The sequence below is a fragment of the Protopterus annectens genome, chromosome 8.part0, assembly GCF_019279795.1.
Source record: "Protopterus annectens isolate FY-2018-M chromosome 8.part0, PAN1.0, whole genome shotgun sequence".
Lineage (NCBI taxonomy): Eukaryota > Metazoa > Chordata > Ceratodontiformes > Protopteridae > Protopterus > Protopterus annectens.
Window position 1 is genome coordinate 1113042883 of NC_056741.1, and position 21062 is coordinate 1113063944.

The 21062-nt window shown below is 43.0% G+C and overlaps 1 protein-coding gene across 1 annotated transcript in view; it reads right to left on the bottom strand.

Moving 5' to 3' along the window:
• UBAP2L (ubiquitin associated protein 2 like) overlaps positions 1 to 21062 on the bottom strand; it is a gene marked incomplete in the record, with an annotated part of 3970948 nt that overhangs the window by 1921942 nt on the left and 2027944 nt on the right. Inside the window, 1 exon segment of the mRNA XM_044080639.1 lies at positions 13415 to 13598. Within this exon segment, the coding sequence (XP_043936574.1) occupies positions 13415 to 13598 (184 nt within the window).

Consider the following 21062-nt stretch of genomic DNA (forward strand, 5'->3'; position numbering starts at 1 on the left):
TACGTAGATAAAAATCAGGTAGCAAATGAATGTGCCAAAATAAAGAAAGAATATAAGGTGAAGGATCAAATACAGGAAACTCCTGGAACAACCTCATGTTAATAAGGACTGAATGAAGGAATAGTTAAGGAGCTGTGAATTTAAACCAAAAGATGAAAGTCAAGATAGTGGACTATGCACATGTTGCTTTACAAAGTCCACTGAACATGTGGGAGAAACAGACAACTAAGTTTTGTAAAACAGAACTGGAAACAGTTACACATCTTGTTGCTGGATGTGTTATACTAATGGCAGAAGAACTGTACACTTAACAGCATAATAATTGCATTGGGGATTGTGCAAACACTGAAGTAGCTGAAAAGCTCTGGAAACATAAGGCACAAAGCAACAAAGAAAAATGATGGAAGCTTATGTCACACAGGATCATGTATTACCAACAGTTCAAAAAAATAGATGCAAGAAAACAGGTTATAGTAGTCCATGAAAAGAAGACAAAACCGCTACACCCATTGACAGTGTCTTATGTACAGAGAGACACAAAGTCATAAAGTACCATGATATGCAGGCAGAAATGATGGCAATGTGGAAGAAAGATACCCAGACAATTGAAGGTTGTGCGTCAGGGCTGGTAACTCGGTACGTAAAAATCCACTACCAAACATTAGCGGACTGGAGTTCCGCTGTGGTGACCCCTAACCGGGATAAGCTGAAAGACACAACAACTTGGGTACGTTACTGATACATGTAACTCTGCATGAATTACAGGAGGAGTCATTACTGGGCACGTTGCAGGTGCTGTGAAAAGCACTTCTGGCTAACAAAGATTGAAACAATACTAATTTCAAGAACTTTAATCATACTCTGACTTAGGATTGGGATCCATTCCTGTCATGGTATTAAAAACCCAAAAGATTTGAAGAAATTATATAAAAGTGTCAAAACTGTACAGTTATTCTTACACTGATATTAGGCAGCATTTTCAAATACATAAGCTGGTACTCTTCAAAAGCAGGACATGCAAGCATTTTATAAGCATGGAAATGAAGACAACCTATTGCTATTAAGTAACTACGTTACTTTCAAACAGATGGCAAATAGTGTTTCTAGTCCTTATCAAAAAAGTGTCCAAGTTCAAATAAAAACTTCTTTTAACAAGGTACTGCACCAGTCAATCACAAACCAATGCAGGATTGTTTAGATAAGTTCTGGACTGTCCTCTCTGCAGTCTGTGAGAATATACAGTTGACAAGGTCACTTGGGGTGGTTAGTGTGCCTGTTTAAAACATGCATGCAGTGTATTTTATACATCTGTAAGTATTCTACTCATGAACTTTATAATTCATCCACATCATTCTTAGGTTCTGCCCATCATTACAACTCTCTACTGCAGTTTTATTTAATAACGAATTATCCTTATCAATGAATTCTGTACTTATTCTACTCTCTTTAGAGTTTTCTGCTTGTAGTGACATTTCTAAGTTTATTATATTATTGGTATAGCAAATTCTGATTCCCTTTTAATGTTATGAGTCACTTCTACCACACCTACTTTTCTGAGAGAGAGTGATAATCTACTCCCTTTTCTATCAAATAAGAGTGGATTCTTTTTGCCTCTGCTCTTTTGTAGTTGTGTCTAATCAATGTGGCATTCAACTTCGCCTTTTATTTTAACCTTTATTGTTCTACATTTTACCAGTACTACTATCAACTACTTAGATCCACAACAGTACAACATTTTTATTTCTGTTGCATCATATGCACCATTGTTAATGGCTGTAATTACACAGTGTTCATTTATCAGTCTCCTAACGCTAACTACCCCCATGTCTTCTATATATTTAGTAGGGTTTCATTTTTTATTAGGTCAAGTAACTACTATCATTTTACTGCCTAAGAATATTCTCTTTGTTGTCTTTTCTGCAGTTTTTCCTATTAAAGTCTTAAAGGATGTTTCTGGCTTCTTCATTGCCACATACAAAATATCCTTTAGTTTCCAGAATTCTGCCTTTTCGTGCAGCTTTATTAACAGTGCTCTGCAGAGTCTTGTGTAGCATTTCTTGATGAATAATTGACTCGTTGTTGGGAAGGTCAACAAGGAACATTTCAGTTCTGGGCTGGTCTAACAAATCAATTCCATTTTTCCAATCTGCTGTTTTTCTGCATCACTGAACTTATTTGCTTTGTGGTACATTCCATTTTGTATCTATATACACCCCTTTTAAAATGTTATCATATGTTGGATGTCTTTCTGGGAGTATATATATGCATATTTTTTCACATTCTTTTGAAGCTGCAATGGTCATACTGGTTAATATGGCTTTCCTTTCGGCACAAATAATGCATACTATCAAATCTTTCTCTCTTCTGATTCTATGCTACTACTTCTTGGATTTTGATAAACTCTACTTTTTTGTTTTTTTATCACTTCATCGGTAACTTCTTTATTTCCAGGTAGTCTAATATTTTATATAGACATTCTTTTTTCATAACTATCAACAATCGTTTCTTCTCTATAGCTTTGGATAGTTTTTTTTTTTTTTCTGATGGAAAAATGTTATTTTGATTTTTGTCTTACTACTGCGGTGGTGCTGCTGCGGTAGCGTTGTCACCTCACAGTAAGACATTGTTCTGTTCGATTCTCAGCTAGAGCGTCTTCTGTGTGGAGACGTGCATGAATGGGCGTACCTTCGTTGAATCTTGTGCGTCAGGGCCGGCAACTCGGCACGTAAAAATCTACTGCCAATCATTAGCAGACCGGTGTTCCGCTGTGGCGACCCCTAACCGGGAAAAGCTGAAAGACACAAACAAACTGCTATAAATCACCATGTATGGAAATTCTGGGTTTGTTGCACTAAATAAACAATATGCTATCTAATTTTTATCTTCTGCTGTTCACATGACTGCCTCGTTCTTTCTTTGGACTGCCTCTATGCCTCTTATTTGGCTAATAATAATTTTTTTTTTGGGGGGGGGGGGGTTGCTGCTGGCTTCATCCACCACATTGGGGTCTCATGCAGAAAGGCCTAATTCTGTGGAAGAAATATTTCCAGCCCTCATCACTGCCTATGCTAGGAATTAATGTTTCTAATCCAAGGACCTGTGCACCCAAGTCTTCCATTTTACTTTTCAAAATGCCTCTTTCCATGATGCACTACACATTTCATGTAAATATCAGCGCCACCTTGTGGAAATTCTGTGAACCTCAAGGTTCACCACTTGAAAGCACTCACCAAGGCTTGAGGATGAATTCAGTTTCAGTAATCTTTCCTTTCTTGCTAATTTCATCACTCCATCTGGACCCTTCAGAATACTTTCAACAGAAATCAAAACTGACATCAGCTTTAGTCTGAAATAATCAGCAAAGGGACTTAAGGGTAATCCAGAGCTAACAGGAAGGTTCTTTCTTGTCTTTAGGTGACACTATTTAAAATATGAAATTATGAATGGTTGCACTCAAAAGCAGGAAGTCTATGCAGTTTTTCATATCCAAGATGGCTCTTAATTTCTCTTGCTGTGAAGGTATTAAACTGAACTTCTGATGTGCCAATATGTATTTGTTTTTGTTTACCGGGAAAGTCCGACTGGGTAATACCCATTTTTCAGAGGTGCCCCCGGGAGAAAAGCTCCATTTGTTTACATTCCATTATACTAAGTTTCAGTTAAACACAGATTAGTTGCATTTCTACTTACATTTATACACAGACAGTAATTAGATTTATACATTGTAAGATTTTTTTGTATTTATGGGAAATCTACCGCTCAACAGCACTGCCTTTTTTTTTTTAAATAGACAAAAACAATCACAAAACAGATAAGTTGACCAATCGGGATAATAATTACTGAAATCAGAAAAAAAAAAGCCATAACTGTGCCTATTGTGTTTCAGTTAGTCCATAAATGACAGACTGACAAAGCAAGAAAAGTAACAACTTCCACAGCAAAAAGAATGGATTGCATCCCATACATCTGACGATATCTTCTGCACTGACGATCTGCATAAACATCAGCAGCTTCCAACTAATGAATTATCAACACTTGCGTACAATGAGCTGAATCTACAACAGTTAATGTGCGTTGTATGCAAAACATCTAATACAATTTTTCATGAATTACATCAGGCATAACCACAACAAATCAGCAAGTGAACTGGGGTTACTCAAGTGATTTCATTAACTATGAAGACGAAGTAATTATAAATGTGATTTTTTGGGGGGAGGGGTCTTAAACGTTAACTTTATTTTTAGCTATGCTACGTTTACTCTTATGACACATTTTCCTAAACTTTAAAAGATATTTTCAAGAACTCAACATTCTTCCTATGAAAACATCCACGTAACTCATACCAACAAAAGGGGGGGGGGGTCAAAGGCTACCAATCCAGTCCTCATAAAAACTACTTTGTTACAAACTGCTCTTGGCCACTGTCTCATGGTGAACAGACAGAATTATCTCATGCTAGCTGTGATTCAGGTTTGGGAATAACCTCAGAGCACTGGCACAGCCAATATGGAACAGGAAGAAAAAGATTATGTAGTCACTTAGCTCTTTTTCTTTTCACCCTGGGGGAGTTTGGAAGGTCATGGCTCTACATTCTCTTAGGGATAGGAAGGAGTGACTGGTACTGCTAGATCCCTAGAAAGTAGGCCTCAGCTCACTTAAGTGTATTAGGTGAGTGGCACCAGTACATGCATGGCTTTGGATAGAGGAAAGGGTTACCCTTGTCACAGTGATTGTAGCTCTGAGGACTACTTCACAGCATTATTCATCCCGTCACAGTAATAATAAGATGCTAAATGGGCATCTCAAAAGGCACCCTATTTTTCAGCATTTATTACCTGTCATAAGAAGTACGAGAAAGTACAGTTTTGTACCTACCATAAATGTAGATGTTCGAGTGCTAATACAGCTGCAGTCATAACAGATGGGTTCTCCTGCCGTCAGGCGGGTCCTCGGTCGGCGGAATTCCAAAGCCTAGGTCCGGCGTCGGTTGTCGTCGCTTCTTCCCTGACGTCAGTGCGACAGGGGTATATAGGAACCAGCCGACACAATTTTCTTCAGTTTTTCTTGCCCCAGATGTCAGGTGCCCCCAGAAGGAAGGCAATACATAAATTTGTGTAATAATGCAGTGAAATATAATCAAAATACAGTAGTTGCAAGCAAATACATCATAAATGAATACCCCAATCAGGTTGTATGAGGATGTGTTAGCCTATAGGCCTGTCCCAAGAGGGGAAGGAAACCTGGACTGCAGCTGTATTAGCACTCGAACATCTACATTTATGGTAGGTACAAAACTGTACTATGTTCATCGTGCATACAGCTGCAGTCATAACAGATGCGTAGAATCCCACAGCTAAGAAAGGGGTGGTAGGCACTAGGTGGAACTAGGAGGAGCCAAAATGCCCTGCAAGACTGCAGTGGCAAAGCCTGCTCTAGATTTGGAGTATAATGGTAGGTTGTAGTGCTTGGAGAAGGTATGCACAGAACTCCAAGTGGCTGCTTCCAAAATATCCTTGGTAGGAACTCCTCTGAGGAAAGCTGCAGAGGTGGCTGTGGCCCTGGTGGAATGAGTTCTAATGCCTGTAGGTACAGTTTTGCCATGAAAGGAATAGCAAAAGCGTATGCAGTGGGCTATCCATTTTGAGATTGTCTGTTTGGAAATTGGCTTTCCTTGAGCTCCTACAGCATAGGACACAAAGAGCTGTTCTGATTTTCTGAAAGGCTTTGTTCTGTCCAAATAATAACGCAGTTATCTGTGGATGTCCAAGGAATGTAGTAATCTCTCCCCTTTGTTTTGAGGATTAGGATAAAAAGTAGGTAAAAGTATGGCCTGATTTAAAGCTACCCTGGATACCACTTTAGGCATAAAGGACGGGTTGGTTCACAGGGAAACTCTGTCCTGATGGAAGATGATAAAAGGCTGGACAGCCATGAGAGCCTGTAGTTCTGAAACTCTACGAGCTGAGGTGATAGCCAGAAAGAAAGCTGTTTTCCAGGACAAATATTGCAAATCTGATGAGGCAGCTGGCTCAAAGGGAGGCAAGGTCAGTTTTTCCAGAATGAAATTAAGATCCCAAGCAGGTATTGGTTGTTTCCTTGGAGGTCTTAGATTCTTAGCCCCTCTGAGGAACTGTATTAAGAGAGGATGAGAGAATAAAGGTGGATCAGTGTTGTATTCTGCAGAAATGGCTGAGGCATGGATTTTGATGGAGGAGAATGAAAGTCCACTGCTTAGCAGCTCAGCCAAATATTGTAGTATTTGAGGTAAATTCAGTTTTCCAGGATCCTGGCCCTTTTCCTCATTCCAGACACAAAACCGTTTCCATTTTGCGGAGTAAGCTTTTCTAGTTGATGGCCTTCTGGCCTCCAAAATGACATCCTGCACCTCCTTGGAGAGTAGGGCCTGTTGTGATGCTAAGGAATCTTCCATGCGGCTAGATTGAGTGTTTTTAGCTGGCTGTGAAGAGTTTTGAAGCTGTGCTGAGTCAGAGGAGGAGGCATTAGAGCCAGGGTCCATGGTGGGGAATGCGTCAGGCTCCTCAGGAGTGGGTACCAGTGTTGCCTTGGCCAGTCCGGAGCAATGAGAATCATCTTTGGTCTGTCTGCTCTGGTTTTCAATAGAACTTTGGGCAGCAGAGGAAGAGGTGGGAAGGCATAAACTGTCATTGATGTCCAACTGAAAGAGAGAGCGTCCACTCTCCAGGCCTTTGGATGGAAAATCCTTGAGCAGAATTTTGCCAATTGGTGATTTTTGTGGGAGGCAAAGAGATCTATGTCTGGCCTTCCCCATTCTTGGATTATTTCTGTAAAAACTTTTGGATGCAATTTCCATTTGTGTGGATCTGTCATATTCCTGCTTAGGTTGTCTGCCAGCGTGTTTTCCTTGCCTGGCAAGTACTGTGCTTGTAGTTCCATTTGTAAGTCCATGGCCATGTTCCAAAGTGATATGGCCAGTCTGCATAGGGGGTAAGGGTGTGTTCCTCCCTGTTTGTTTATGTACCACATAACTGTGGTGTTGTCCGTTCTTATCAATAGTTGACCTGGTTGTAGAAGGTCCTTGAAAGCTATAATAGCATTTATTACTGCTAGCATTTCCTTTTGATTGATGTGAAGGTGCTTTTCTTTTTGGGACCATTTGCCCTGAATGCACCGATCTGTCATGTGCGCCCCCCCAGGCGTAGTCCGAGGCGTCTGTTGTGATGACTTGATTTGCTTGAGGCTTGCTGAATGGAAGACCTGTGTTTGTTTGACATGCTTGAGCCCACCACAGAAATTCCTTTTGCAGACATGGAATTAGTGGTATTATTGTTTCCAAACTGTGGCTGTGTTGAGACCATATGTTTTTCAGGTACCATTGTAGTTTCCTCATATGCAGCTTTGCACATGGGATTAGTAAGATGCAAGATGCCATGAATCCCAGAGCCTGCAGGATTTTCCTTGCAGTCAGCCTGGTGCAATTTCTTAGTGCTCTGAAGTATTGAATTAGTTGCCCCTGCTTCTCTGGCGTGAGGTAGGCCATCTGGGTGTTTGTGTCCAAATTGGCACCCAGGAAAATTATCTTCCGGGAGGGTATTAGCCTTGATTTCTTTTTGTTGACTGTGTATCCCAGAGAGTTCAACAACATTATTACATAAGCCAGATGTTTCAGAAGAATGTGCTTGCTGTCCGCTTGGATCAGGCAGTCGTCCAAATAGGGGTATATTTGTATCCCTTGAAGTCTGCAGTAGGCAATTACTGATGCCAGGCATTTTGTGAATACTCTGGGCGCAGTAGATAAGCCAAAGGGCAATGCAGAGAATTGATAATGGGTTGAACCTGCAAGAAATCTGAGGTACCCTCTGCAATTTTGTCTGACTGGGACATGCAGGTATGCCTCCTTGAGGTCCAATGTTACCAGCCAAGACTCCTTGCCCAGCATGGGAAGAAGTTGTTGTAGAGTGAGCATCTTGAATTTTGGTACGAGTAGAAATGTGTTTAGGATGGATAGGTCCAAAATAGATCTCCAATCTTTTCCCTTCCTTGGTACCAGAAATAGCCTGGAATAAAAACCTTGACCTTGTTCGTGCATAGGTACCTCTTGAATAGCTTTCATGCTTATGAGATCTGTAATTTGCCTTTGTGCCTCTGCCCTTTGATTGTGTGGCAGGTTTGGCATGCCTCTCATTTTTGGAAGGGTGTGAAAATGGAATTTGTAGCCTCTGTTTATAATGTCCAGAATCCATTTGTCCTTTGTGACAATATGCCAATTTTTTGAAAATAATGCCAGCTTTCCTCCTAAGGGGGCTGCCATTTGAGACTTGCTTGGCATGCAAAGGGGAAAGTCATTGGGTTTGCTTTCTGAAAGATTGCGAGTTATCCTCACCACCTCTTTGTGTAGGAGCTTGCCATTGTCTGCCTCTAAACGATCCTTGGGATTGTCCTCTGCCCCTCGGGCGCCTGTATCTGCCTCTTTGGGGTCTGTCCGTGGCAGGAAAGGACCAGTTTTTGGAAGGCCAATTTCTACTAAAACATGGGGGTTGTACCTGTAGAAAATCTTTCACAGTTTGCATTGATTTAGCCTTTTCCTCCATTTTCCTTAATGCCACCTCAGCATTAGCACCAAATAGTACATCCTTTTGAAGAGGGGTGTCTAGTAATTTAGCTTTGACATGATCAGGCAAGGCTTGTTCCTTGAGCCAGGCATGCCTACGTATGACTGATCCTGTAACAGCAGCTCTACATGAGGCCTCTAGAGCATCAAAACCACATTGTAAGGTATGCTTACCCACTTGTTCTGCACTATGCATCAAATCCTGCAACTCCTTCAAGTCTGGTTGTTCAGGTTGTGACATTTTACTTTTCAATTGTGATAACAAAAACTGTTGGTATTTTAGCATATGGAACTGACAGTTTAAGGCCCTCATGGTTAAGGTAGCCGAGGTATATACCTTTTTTCCCCAACTTTCTAAGGATCTGGAATCTCTCTCGGAAGGTAATGGATTTTTAGCAGTGGAGGCCTTAACTCCCTTGGGGCCCTGTGAGATGGTTTCTGGGTCAGCAGCATGGCTTTTGTATACAAACTGGTGTGAGTCAGGAACCCTGTAGTACCTGTCAGGCTTAACTGGAGCTGGAGGTAGAGAGTCCGGGTTAAGGCAAGCCTCCGAGTAAACATCATCTAGGATGTCCAAGACAGGAGGTATAGCCAGAGGCCTGTGCTGAGGTAGCAAGAGAAATTCCCTAAGCCTTTTCTTGGAATCTGAATAATCTTGGCCTTCCCAGTGGAAGTGTTCCCTTAAGGTATGCAAAGTTTCCCCAAATGAGTAATCCTCAGGGGGTATACAGAAGGGATGGACTCCTCCGCATCACAGTCTTCAAAAGGGGAGTAAGAATGTTCCTGATCATCAGAGTGCTCTGAAATAATGAAGCCCTGATCAGAGGAGGGGGAATCTTCCTCCACCCTGGGCCTTTTGCCCGGTGGGGGCTAAGAACCTCTGATAAGAGTAATTAAATCCTAAGCCATTTTAAGCATCTGTTTCTTAGGCATGGGGCCTGGAGATGGGCCCTGTGTAGCTTGTCTCTTAGAGTGCATGGTTGCTTTAGACTTAGTGAAAGCCTTGATGGAGAAAGAAGAGGAAGGTCTGAAGACACCTTGAGTGGAGGTGGACCTGTCCACATTCTGAGTTTTAACGCCAAGAGTGGCTTCGGTATCTGTAGTCGGGGTGTGGGCCGAGGAGCCTGCGACCTCAGGCACAGGAGACACCGCCAAAGAAGTGTCGTCGGGGGCTGCGCAGGCGCCTCGCTGAGAACCGGGCCACGTGTAGTTGGCTTTGGCGTGGTGTCGGTAGAGGCCGCGGACCTCGTGTGTCGGTCCTTATCTTTGCGGTTTTTAGACAAAACTGGAGTCGGAGTATCCGACGACATAATATAGATAAATGCTTTCCCAAAATAATGCTGGGCGAACTCCGCCCGATGCTTAATGGTGCGTTTGTTGAATGTAGCACAAAAGCGACAGACCGAGACGTCGTGGTCTGGGCCTAAACAAGGTATACAGAGGGAATGGAAATCCTTATGCGGTATTTGCTTCCCACAAGAAATACAATTATTAACTTTGTCTGACATCGGTCTGAGGCAAGAAAAGTTTCCCCAACGGGGTACTTGGCTTTCAAGAAGACTTCGGTTTCCAAATTTTCGTAATCTCAGGAGCTGGCCGACCGGCACTTGCGAACTGCTTCTGCTTCGGGCACCGCGCAGCAAGAAAGACTGAAGAAAATGGAGTCGGCTGGTTCCTTTATACCCCTGTCGCACTGACGTCAGGGAAGAAGCGACGACAACCGACGCCGGACCTAGACTTTGGAATTCGGCCGACCGAGGACCCGCCTGATGGCAGGAGAACCCATCTGTTATGACTGCAGCTGTATGCACGATGAACATCATCCACATCCCACCCCCACCCCCCAGTAAGGAAACCTCCATAAAAAACTTCTCCAAAGCCAACTTCATGCTACTCAAGTCAGAAGTTACAAACTTCATGACACCCATGCAGATGGGAACTGAAAGTTCGACTGCTGAGTCCTACACTAAGACACTGTACGAGCACATCAACTCTTGCATGAATCGTGCCATCCCAAATAGAACCAAGAGGCTCTCCTCCAAAAAAAAGGAAGCCAATCTGGTGGTCCCCTGCCATAAACAAACTTTACAACGAAAGGAAGAAACTGTTGCAGAAAAGAGGGAAATCCCAGGATGCAAAAAACTCCCTTACCAGCCTCAGTAAGAAGCTGAGATCCCTCATAAAATCCTCCAAAGCTAGTAACGAAAATAAAATTGCCAAAGATTCCAAAAACAACCACAAGGCATTCTATAACCATGTCAAGAATCTAAATGGCAATGCTCATATCTGCTCTGAGCTACAACAGAATGGCATTAAATATACTGATCCCAAGGATATTGCCAATATCCTGGCAGATCAATTCAGTGCCAACTTCATCCCCCTCTCACCCCCTAAATGGCCCATCTCAATACCGGAAGATTGCCAAATTCTAGTAATAACGGCCACAAAGGTAAAATACGCACTCTCCAAAGCTAAGAATACAGCATCCATGGGAAAAGATGACATCCCGGGCTGTGTACTACATGAACTACAAAATGAAATGGCACCTCACCTAAATGTCATGTTTAATCATGCCCTCACCTCAGGCTTTGTGCCCACTGAATGGTGCACAGTTACAGTTATCCCACTCCACAAGGGGGATCCACCTTGGATCCTGGGAACTACCGCCCCATCAGTCTGACGAGTCTGATCTGCAAGGTCATGGAACGTATTATCATGGAACTTATAAACAAAGACATTCGCAACCTTAAAACACTGGACCCCACCCAGTTTGGGTTCATGAAGGGCCGATCTTGTCTCCTGAACCTGATTGACTTCTTCGAATCAGTCTCCAGAGCCGTGGACAAGCGTAACACAGTCCACACAGCCTATCTGAACTTCGCCAAGGCCTTTGACACCATCCCCCACTCTGGAATCATATATAAACTTACTAAGCTGGGCATTAATCCCTACGTCACTTGATGGGTTGCCAACTGGCTTACTGACAGAACCCACACTGTAAAAGTAGCTGACTCCAAATCCAGCTCCAGACAAGTGACAAGTGGAGTACCTCAGGGTTCAGTCCTGGGACCTCTCTTGTTTGGCATCTACTTCTCTGAAGTACAGGCCAACACTAATGGATTCTGGCTAACAAAGTTCGCAGATGACTGCAAACTGGGAGCCATTATTGAATCCCCAAATGATGTGGATACTCTACAAAAGGGCCTTACAGAAACAGATGCTTGGTGCCAGAGCCATGGGCTCAAGCTCAATGCCAAGAAATGTATAGTTATCCCCTTTGGAAAAAAACATGTACCCAGGGGTTACCTCAGTGTCACTGCTCGACAGAGGCACAGCAAAATAATGGGCATAGTTTCTCCAAACTAAAGGGGTGGCGTAAGCCACAAAACTATGAGCTAGGCTTATATATGCCCTCGGGCAGATAGCCTAGTATGAACCTATGAACCTATGAACCGTGAATTACCACATAGGTGGCAGTACACTAAACACCGAAACTGTGATAAGAGGTTTAGGGACATAGGTGGACAATGGTCTCACCTTCAATAACCACATTGCCACAACAGTCAGGAAATCCTTCTATGTAGCACATCTCATCACTAAAGGCTTTTCATCAAGAAAAAAGGAGGTCATTGTCCCACTGTACTCATCCCTCATTAGACCCATTATAGAATATAATGCCCCATTTGGTATGTACCTCTCAAGACATCTGCAACAACTGGTAAGGCCGCAGAAATACCTCACTAAAAGAATCATAGGCCTAAAGCAAATGCCATACGCTGACAGTCTTAAAAAAACTCCAGCTATACTCTGTTGCATATCGTCTACTCCGAGGCGATCTCTGCTTAACATACAAGGCCATGTCAAACCCAGAGCTGTTGGACATGCTACACTTAAAGAAATCTCAATACCTCAAAGCCACACGTTCCAGGGATCTAAACCTTGTCATCACAATAAACAAAACATGCTGGAGGGATAGGTTCCTGATCCGGAGACTCCCCAGACTCTAGAATAGACTGCCCATACATGTCAAGCAGAGCACCTCTTTGGCCCTCTTCAAAAGGAACCTTGATGACTGGATAGAAGAAAGGAAAATCACCCCGGGGCTCACATCAGTCGTCCTGCTAGACAGGTGTCCAGGAAAGTAAATAGTGTGGGAAGAAATAGCCAGAGAACTGTTATGGCTAGGCTTATATAGGCCCTAGGGCCGATAGCCTAGTACCAACCTAAGAACCTATGAAATGCATCAGGTGTGGATGGAAGGGCCTCTAAAAAAATGTTTAAAGTAAATAGCCCTTAAGCAACTTGTAATCAAGACCTAAACTGCACTAATGCAAGCATCAATGTCTTACAAAGAAGATATACAGCCAAAGCAGCTGCATCCAGGATAGAAAAACATACGCCAGACCTGATGTCTTCTTTTCCTTGCTAGTTCTACTAACTGTAGCCTGTGTGGCAATAGATGACAGCAACATTGCAATTAATTACAAATGATGTAGAGTATTAAGTGGGGCCTAAGCAGCAACATTATAGCTGCCCCAAACAATGAAATTATGCCAAAAAGCATTGTCCAAATTCGTAATAGTCAGTAAGTAACGCCAAGTAACCTAAATGCACAGCAACTATGCCTCCAAGGAAAGTACCTAATGAAATGCTCACCTAGCTCAAGCAAAATATGCCCAAATCGTATTTCTAATATTCAAAAAGTCTAAACACTTTACATAATTTAAATGGATTACTGAATGAGATAAAGTTCCACCTTGAAACCCATAATAAATCCTGCTTTACATCTCTACAGAACTCAGTCTCATCAACCAGCCTACTGACCTTTGCTTGTGTTAGATCCTTCTGAGGAGAGGAAGAGATGGAACTGGGATACCGCCTGGTCTGTGTGGCTCTCTGTTCATACAATGGACCTTGCGCACCATTCTGAGGGGTGTAAGTAGACGTTTGGATAGCACCACTTTGGTAACTTGAATCCTGGCTTTGACTGGATGAAACCGAGGAGTCACTTAAGAAAAAAAAAGGTTTAAACTTAAGACATTGTAAGAATATCAGGAGTTCAAATTTATACTAGCAAGCTGCACAAACTGCATTTCCTAATGCATGAAAAAAACTTTTTTAAAACAAAAAAACATGCTTAAACTGCCTATCGGACTAATCAAAATTAGGCTTACTTTCTACCTATAAAGAAGGCAAGTTGAAAAGTACCTGCATAATGTCACACCTTCATGGATATTCAATAAACACATTATACTTCCTTAAAAAATTGCTTAAGAGAAAACTCTTCAGCTTAAATTTATGAGTCTACCTTCTTGTCCCCCCAAATCCAGGTCTTCAAAACACTGCCCTCATGAGACAGACACTCTACTCTACAGTTTATTCTCGACAAATGAGGAGACAGCTGCAAGAACAGAGACAGGATCCATCAAAGTACTTTTATTATGAAATATCTGATGACAATAGTTAAGTACTTAGAACAACTTGGTAGCTGTGTTATCCTATTTCCTTATTCACCATGACTGGGTCTTTGATCTGATCCGATATTGGATTCAATCTGGCACTTTACAGATTAGATTCAAGGCTCAAGCTCCTAAAATCTCCCACAATCCCCTTCTACCTACCAACCCTCAGATCAAGTTTGCTGTGGAAAGAAAGGTAATACAAACCAAGTATGAATATCCCTCTATGCCCTGGCCATACTAGCATAGCACCACTGGAGGAGGAAGGTCAAAGGCCCAAGACTCCAGTCTCTCCAGAAATGTGGAAGGGGAATGGAGGGTGGGAAGTGATGAATAATGAAACAGGATAACACAAATACCAAGTTATGGTAAGTACATAACTACTGATCTGATCTCATCCCCATTCATTATTCATCACAACTGGGTTAGAATCCTCAGCTACTGTGAATCCCAGGCGGCCCTAAGGAAGGACATACCTGTGCACTGTGGAAACAAATGATACTCTGCTTCTGGAGATCATATTCAGCTTACAATAAGCAACAAATGTGTGCGGATTGGACCAAGTTGCCCGAGCACAAATTTCATCCAAGGACATTCTAGTGGAGAAGGCTAATGATATAGCAACTGCCATAACAGAATGAGCCCTAGGAATACAAGGTAACGATTTTCCTGAGAGTGTAAACCATGGAAATCATATTCAGCTTACAATAAGCAACAGATGTGTGCGGATTGGACCAAGTTGCCCGAGCACAAATTTCATCCAAGGACATTCTAGTGGAGAAGGCTAATGATATAGCAGCTGCCATAACAGAATGAGCCCTAGGAATACAAGGTAACGATTTTCCTGAGTGTGTAAACCATGAAAATGCACTGAGAAATCCATTTAGAAATTGTCACTTTAGAAACTGCTTGTTCAAAGAGAAGGCCACAAACAGCTGGTCAGATTTCTTAAAGGGCTTAGTCCGGTGTAAATAAAATCTCAACTGCCTCTACACATCTGAGGTATGGAGAAGGTATCCACCTTTATTGGAGTGATTACAAAAGAAGACAGGTAATGGAATATCCTTGCTTGAGATTTCTTTCAGCAGCTACCTTAGGCAAAAAGGAGGGATTAGTCCACAGTCACTCTCTCTTTATGAAAAACAATATATGGCAGTTTAGAAGACAAGGCCTGTAACTAGGAAACCCTCTTCGCCAAACTAATGGTGACTAGAATAGTGGTCTTCCAAGAAAGATATTTGAGAACACATGAATGAAGTGGATCAAAAGGACTTTGCGTAAGAGACTGCAGCATCAATGTCAAATTCCAAGAAGGGGCGGGATCTTTGACAGCAGGCCTGAAAAGGCAGATGCCCTGCAAGAAGGCCTCACACAACCTGGAGGAAAAGGTAGGTCTGGCACTGAAATAAAAATTAGAGATGGTTGCCACCTGCAAGTTTTACAGTAGATAAAAACTGGCCCCTTCTTGAAAAAGGGAAGATAAAAAGAGGAAGATATCTAGAATAGGAGCAGAAAAGGGATCAGTCCTCCGTCACACAGTCCAAAATAAAAAACGTTTCCACTTACTAAGATAAACCTTTTTAGTCAAAGGCTTCTGGGAATATAGGATTAATTCTTCTGACAGGAGAACCTAACCTGGACCGTGTTAATATCACGGAAAGTGGAGAAACCATGTGGACAGGCGAAGTGACTGAAGATTGGTCGGCTGTTCTGACTGGTGAGAGATGAGATCCGGAATGGGGTCCAGTATCCAGGGAGGATATTTGAGATGAGACCTTAGAAAGGGGAACCACACCTGCTGAGGCCAGAACGGGATAATGAGAATCATGGAACTCTTCAGTCTGTGGGCTTTCTGAAGTAGTTCAGGGATCTATGAAAGAGGAGGTAAGCATACAGGAGACCCAGAGGCCAATCGTGAACAGCAGCATCCCTAGGGAAATGCACCCCTCTAAGGAAATCAGGGCAAAGTACCTGCTGCATCTGTTGTTCATTGGAGATGCAAAAAAATCACAGCAAGGTTGGCCCCAACAGGGAAAATCAGATGCCACTGATGGATTGAGGGACCACTCGTGATGAGTCAAAATAGACCTGATGAGTCTGTCTGCCAAGATTTGGACACCCTGGGTATGTGTGCTGCAAGGAGAAAATGACAAGAAGAGATTGCCCACTGCCACACTCTCATGGCCTCTCTGCACAACGGGTACGAAAGTGTTCCCCCTTGCTTGCTGATACACCACACCACCTACATGTTGCCTGTATGAATTGTCACCGATCCTAGAGGAAGGCAATCCTGAAAAGCTTGCAATGTTAGGACTACTCTCATCTCTAGAACATTTATGTGCAACTTGGTCTCTGTCGGGGACCATGTGGCTTGGACAGTTCTACCTTGAAAATGACCCACCTTACACACCAACAGGAAAGTGTCTGCGGTCACCGTGGCAGTGGGAGGGGGAAATAGAATGGTATGCCTCGAAGGAGATCCTCAAACTGAAGCCACCACTGCAGATGACGTCTGCAATTGGAAGTCAGTGGAATGGGCATGGACAATGGATGAGAGAGAATGGACCACTGCACCGCTAGCATCCACTGACATACCCACATGTTAATACCTTCCTAAAGGGGTGAGGAGAATAGCTGCTGACATGGACCCCACAGCTCTGAGAATGAGGTGTGTGCCTGAGGTGACAGAACTTCCAGTACGTCCCTGACTTGCTGCCTGATCAAGTCCACTCTGTGGGGAGGCAATGCTGTAGTCTCTGTTACTATGTTGAGATGGATCCCAATGAATTCTAGACTCTGCACTGGGAACAGCTTGGACTTCACTAAAGTGACAGTAATCCTTAGCATTTCTAAGGTTTGCAATAGGTACTGAGTGACACCTACCAATCGATGCCTCGTGGCAGCTGTGAGAAGCCAATCCTCCAGATATGGTAAGACCTGAAAGCACTGAGCCATTACGACCATCAAGCATTTAGTAAACACCCTAAGGGCTGTGGTGAGTCCAAATGGAATGGCTCTGAACTGGAAATGATCAGCTCCAATCTAAAAGCACAGGTGCCTCTTAGAATGCTCTTCTCTCTCGATATGATAGTGGGCGTCCTGGAGGTCTACGGAACACATCCAATCGTCCTTCTGCAGCACAGGCAGGAAGGACTCAACAGTGACCATCAAGAACTTCGATTTCTTCACAGATAAGTTCAGTCTGCGGAGGTCCAGCAAAGGACGTATGTCCCCGGTCTTATTTGGCACCAAAAAGAACCAAGAATAAGTTCTGGATCCTCTTTGTCCTGCTGAGACCACCTGGAGAGCTCTTCTTTCTATACGTGCCAAGACGTTTCTTTGGGCCAGTTCTCTCTAACTGGGAGACATGTCAGGGAGAGCCTTTCTGAGGTTTGCTGGAGGTAGAGAAATGGGAATGTAATAACCCCTAGATATAATCTAGAGCACCCACTGATAGTCTGTTATACATGCCCAGGCCATTTGGTGCAATAAAAAACAACCCCAACTGCCTCCAAGGCAGGGGGGCCAGGCAACTCCTTAGGGATGCTGAAAGGGCTTCTCAGAGAAAGGATCCTTACAGCACTGATTCTGAGGACCCCCTTTGCCTCTAGGGTGTTGTCTACCATTGAATCCTCTTGCCCTGTCTCTGGAAGAGGAATCTTCTGGAGCATCTTGGAAGGCACCTTGCGACTTGTGGAACCAGAGCTTCTTACTCCCCTTTTGGCTTCTGAAAAAGGTCCTTTGGGGAGTAGAAAACTTGATCCCGACCACCGGGGTCTTCCCCTCCTGCTCACTGCGGAATAAGGTTTCTTTGACTGATGGTCCAAACAGTGATGACCTTCAAAGGGGGCATGTTTAAAGACACCTTGAAGGGCAATGCGAACCTGCATAACCGCATCCAAGCATGGCGCCTCAAGGCAATGCCTGCACTGGCCACTCGAGAGGTACCCTTTGTGACACTGCCAGCCCAGCTATCTGGAATTTTGTAAATAATCATATGTCATTTGTGAATATCAACAAGATTTATATGCTTGTCTTACAAATGTAAGAGAACTATATGTTATGTGTACATTAAACTACTGGTGTAGAAGTGTGTGTTGAACAGGGTTTTGTACAGTACTGAGCTTCAAGGATGTGTCCACAGTGTACCCTACTGGAAAAGAATAGAAATGTATATAAACTATAAACCTGTGCAAATGTATACATAGAGAGTTAACTTGCAAAACTGCAAAAAATAAGTTAAAATTAAAGTGTTTTACAATTGTGTTATCTCTCAGTTCCAGTGAAGGAGACACAATGTCTACAGCTAGAGGTTGTTCTATTGTCTTGGAGAGAAGCAATTACTAGGTCAAAAATGTACCAAGTGTTTGTTTTACAACTTCCACTTCTCAGCAAACATCTGACAGATGTGTATTTTTAACACAGAAATGTTAGTTTCTGTTAGCCTGGAAACTGAAGGCAGGTGACAGAGTGATGTCATCCAAGCTAACTCAGCAGTAATGTTTGATATTAATTTAAGAACTCTCTCAGAGAGAGACGTGGCATTTTGTATTTTGTCTTGGACATCACAAGAACATCCACTCATCAACATCTGCACTTGCCTAGCTCTGTAAGTAAGACTTAGGGTATAGCATCTCTCTTAGATTAGATGTTTTCTTTATTTATTTGAGACTGTCCTGCAATGTTGTTTTAAACTTTTTCCTGTGATTTTGAACTCTGCAGTTGCTGTGTTGTTTGAGTATTGTCTCGTTCTTTTACAATTTATTATTAAATATATTTAAACCTGTCTTTGTGGCTATTTGCGAGACATATTTAAGTTCTTAGTACTTGCATATGTATTTTGTGACACTGTACAGGCCACTCCTAAATAGCCTTGCAAGTCTTGGTCACACTTACCATTTGGATAATAGTAACATTACACAGTAGGATTGGTCACCCTTTGTAAGGGCCTTCTAGTAGCTGACAAGGAGGGGTTGGTGGCACTGATAACTGCCTTGTAGTCTGGGCAGAAAGGGGCATAGCTAGTAAACCTGCACCAGCCTTCCCCAGGGTGTTTGTGTGTGTGTGTCAGCTACTTGGGCAAGGACACGAAGCACTGGTTGGACAGAGAGGGTGCTGGAGGTCTTGGCTTGACCCCTCAGCTGAGATTATAACCCTATAGCTGTGCCAGTGGGGAGTCTTAGTGGGGATCTGGAGAAAGAGGGAGAAACCAGCCCAAGACTGACTGTGATCTCTGTGTGCTCTTAAGGGAAAAGTACAGTTGTGTACACTTACCATAAATGTAGATGTTAGAGTGTATTCACTGTTGCAGTCATTACATTTGGGTGATCTGCTGGCAGGTTGCCCTCAGTCGGCCTGAATAACAAAGTCTTGGGTCCTGCATCGGTTACGGTCTCCTCTTCCATGACGTCAGGTCATCATGGGTACAAAACATGCAGCCAACGCAGTTTTAATCAGTTTTTCTTGCCCCAGATGTCAGGTGCCCCCCAAATGGGGAGCAAAAAAAAAATATATATATGTATGTAATTTAGAAGTCAAAAAACTTACCTCCAACTAAAAGCAAATACACCAAAAAGGCTTTTGAGCATAGTGAAGGAAAGAAGAGGTATAATAATAAAGAAGAAAGGGGGATGGCAGGTGGGTAACCTGGACTGCAACAGTGAATACACTCGAACATCTACATTTATGGTAAGTGTACACAACTGTAATATGTTGTTCGTGTTTCACTGTTGCAGTCATTACATTTGGGTAGAATCCCAAAACTATGGATGTGAGGGTGGAATTATACAGCATTAGGAGCAGCTATAAGGCCTTGCAGGACAGCAGTGGCAAAGCCTGCCCTGGATTTAGAAAAGAGGGGTAAATGGTAATGTTTTGTGAACGTATGAACTGAGCTACAAGTAATAGCTTCTAGAATGTCTCTGGTAGAAACCCCTCTGAGAAAAGCTGCAGAAGTAGATGCAGCCCTGGTGGAATGGGATCTGATCCCCTCGGGGACCGGTTTATCATGGTGCATGTAGCAGAAATGAATACAATGGCTTATCCATTCTGAAATAGTCTGCTTTGAGATAGCCTTCCCCTCTGCCCCTGCAACAAATGCCACCAGTAGTTGCTTAGACTTTCTTAGAGATTTTGTCCTGTTTAAGTAGAATCTTAGTTGTCTGTGTACATCCAATGAATGCAGAATCCGCTCCCCCTTGTTCTGCGGATTTCGGAAAAAAGTTGGCAGATGAATGGTCTGGTTAAGAGCCACACTGGCTACCACCTTAGGCATAAAAGGATTGGTCCTGTGGGCCACCCTGTCCGGATAAAAGAAAATGAAAGGCTCCACTGCCATGAGAGCTTGTAGTTCTGAAATCCTTCTAGCTGAAGTGACTGCTACGAGAAAGGCTGTCTTCCAAGAAAGAAATGTTATGTCTGCAGTAGCAGCTGGTTCAAAAGGATGTAGGGTCGAGTTTTTCCAGCACAAAATTGAGGTCCCATGCAGGAGTCGGTGCTCTCCTGGGAGGTCTCAAATTTCTGGCCCTCTGAGGTACTGCTTTAGCAGGGGAGAGAGGAGGCTCTGTGCTGTAATGAGCCAAGAGGCATGGAGTTTTATAGAAGAAAAAGATAGGCCCTTGTGAAGCATCTCAGTTAAACATTGCAGAATCTGAGGAATATTGGGCATTGCTGTGTTTATTCCTTGTGCTTGGTTCCAAGCACAGAATCTCTTCCATTTGTCAGCATAAGATTTTCTAGTACTAGGCCTTCTAGCTTCCAAAATGACACCCATCACAGGTTTACTGAGAGATGTGATTGGTGAAATTAGTTGATTAGCCATGCTGCAAGCTTCAGAGTTTGGAGCTAAGTGTGCAGAATCTGAAACCTCTGCTGAAACAATAGATGAGGTGCCTGAGGCAAGTACCACGGAGGACGGTGTGACATATTCCTTAGAAGTGGGTACCAGTGTTGGCGAGGCCAGTCTGGAGCAATCAGAATCATTTTTGTTTTTTCCTGTCTGACTTTTAGAAAAA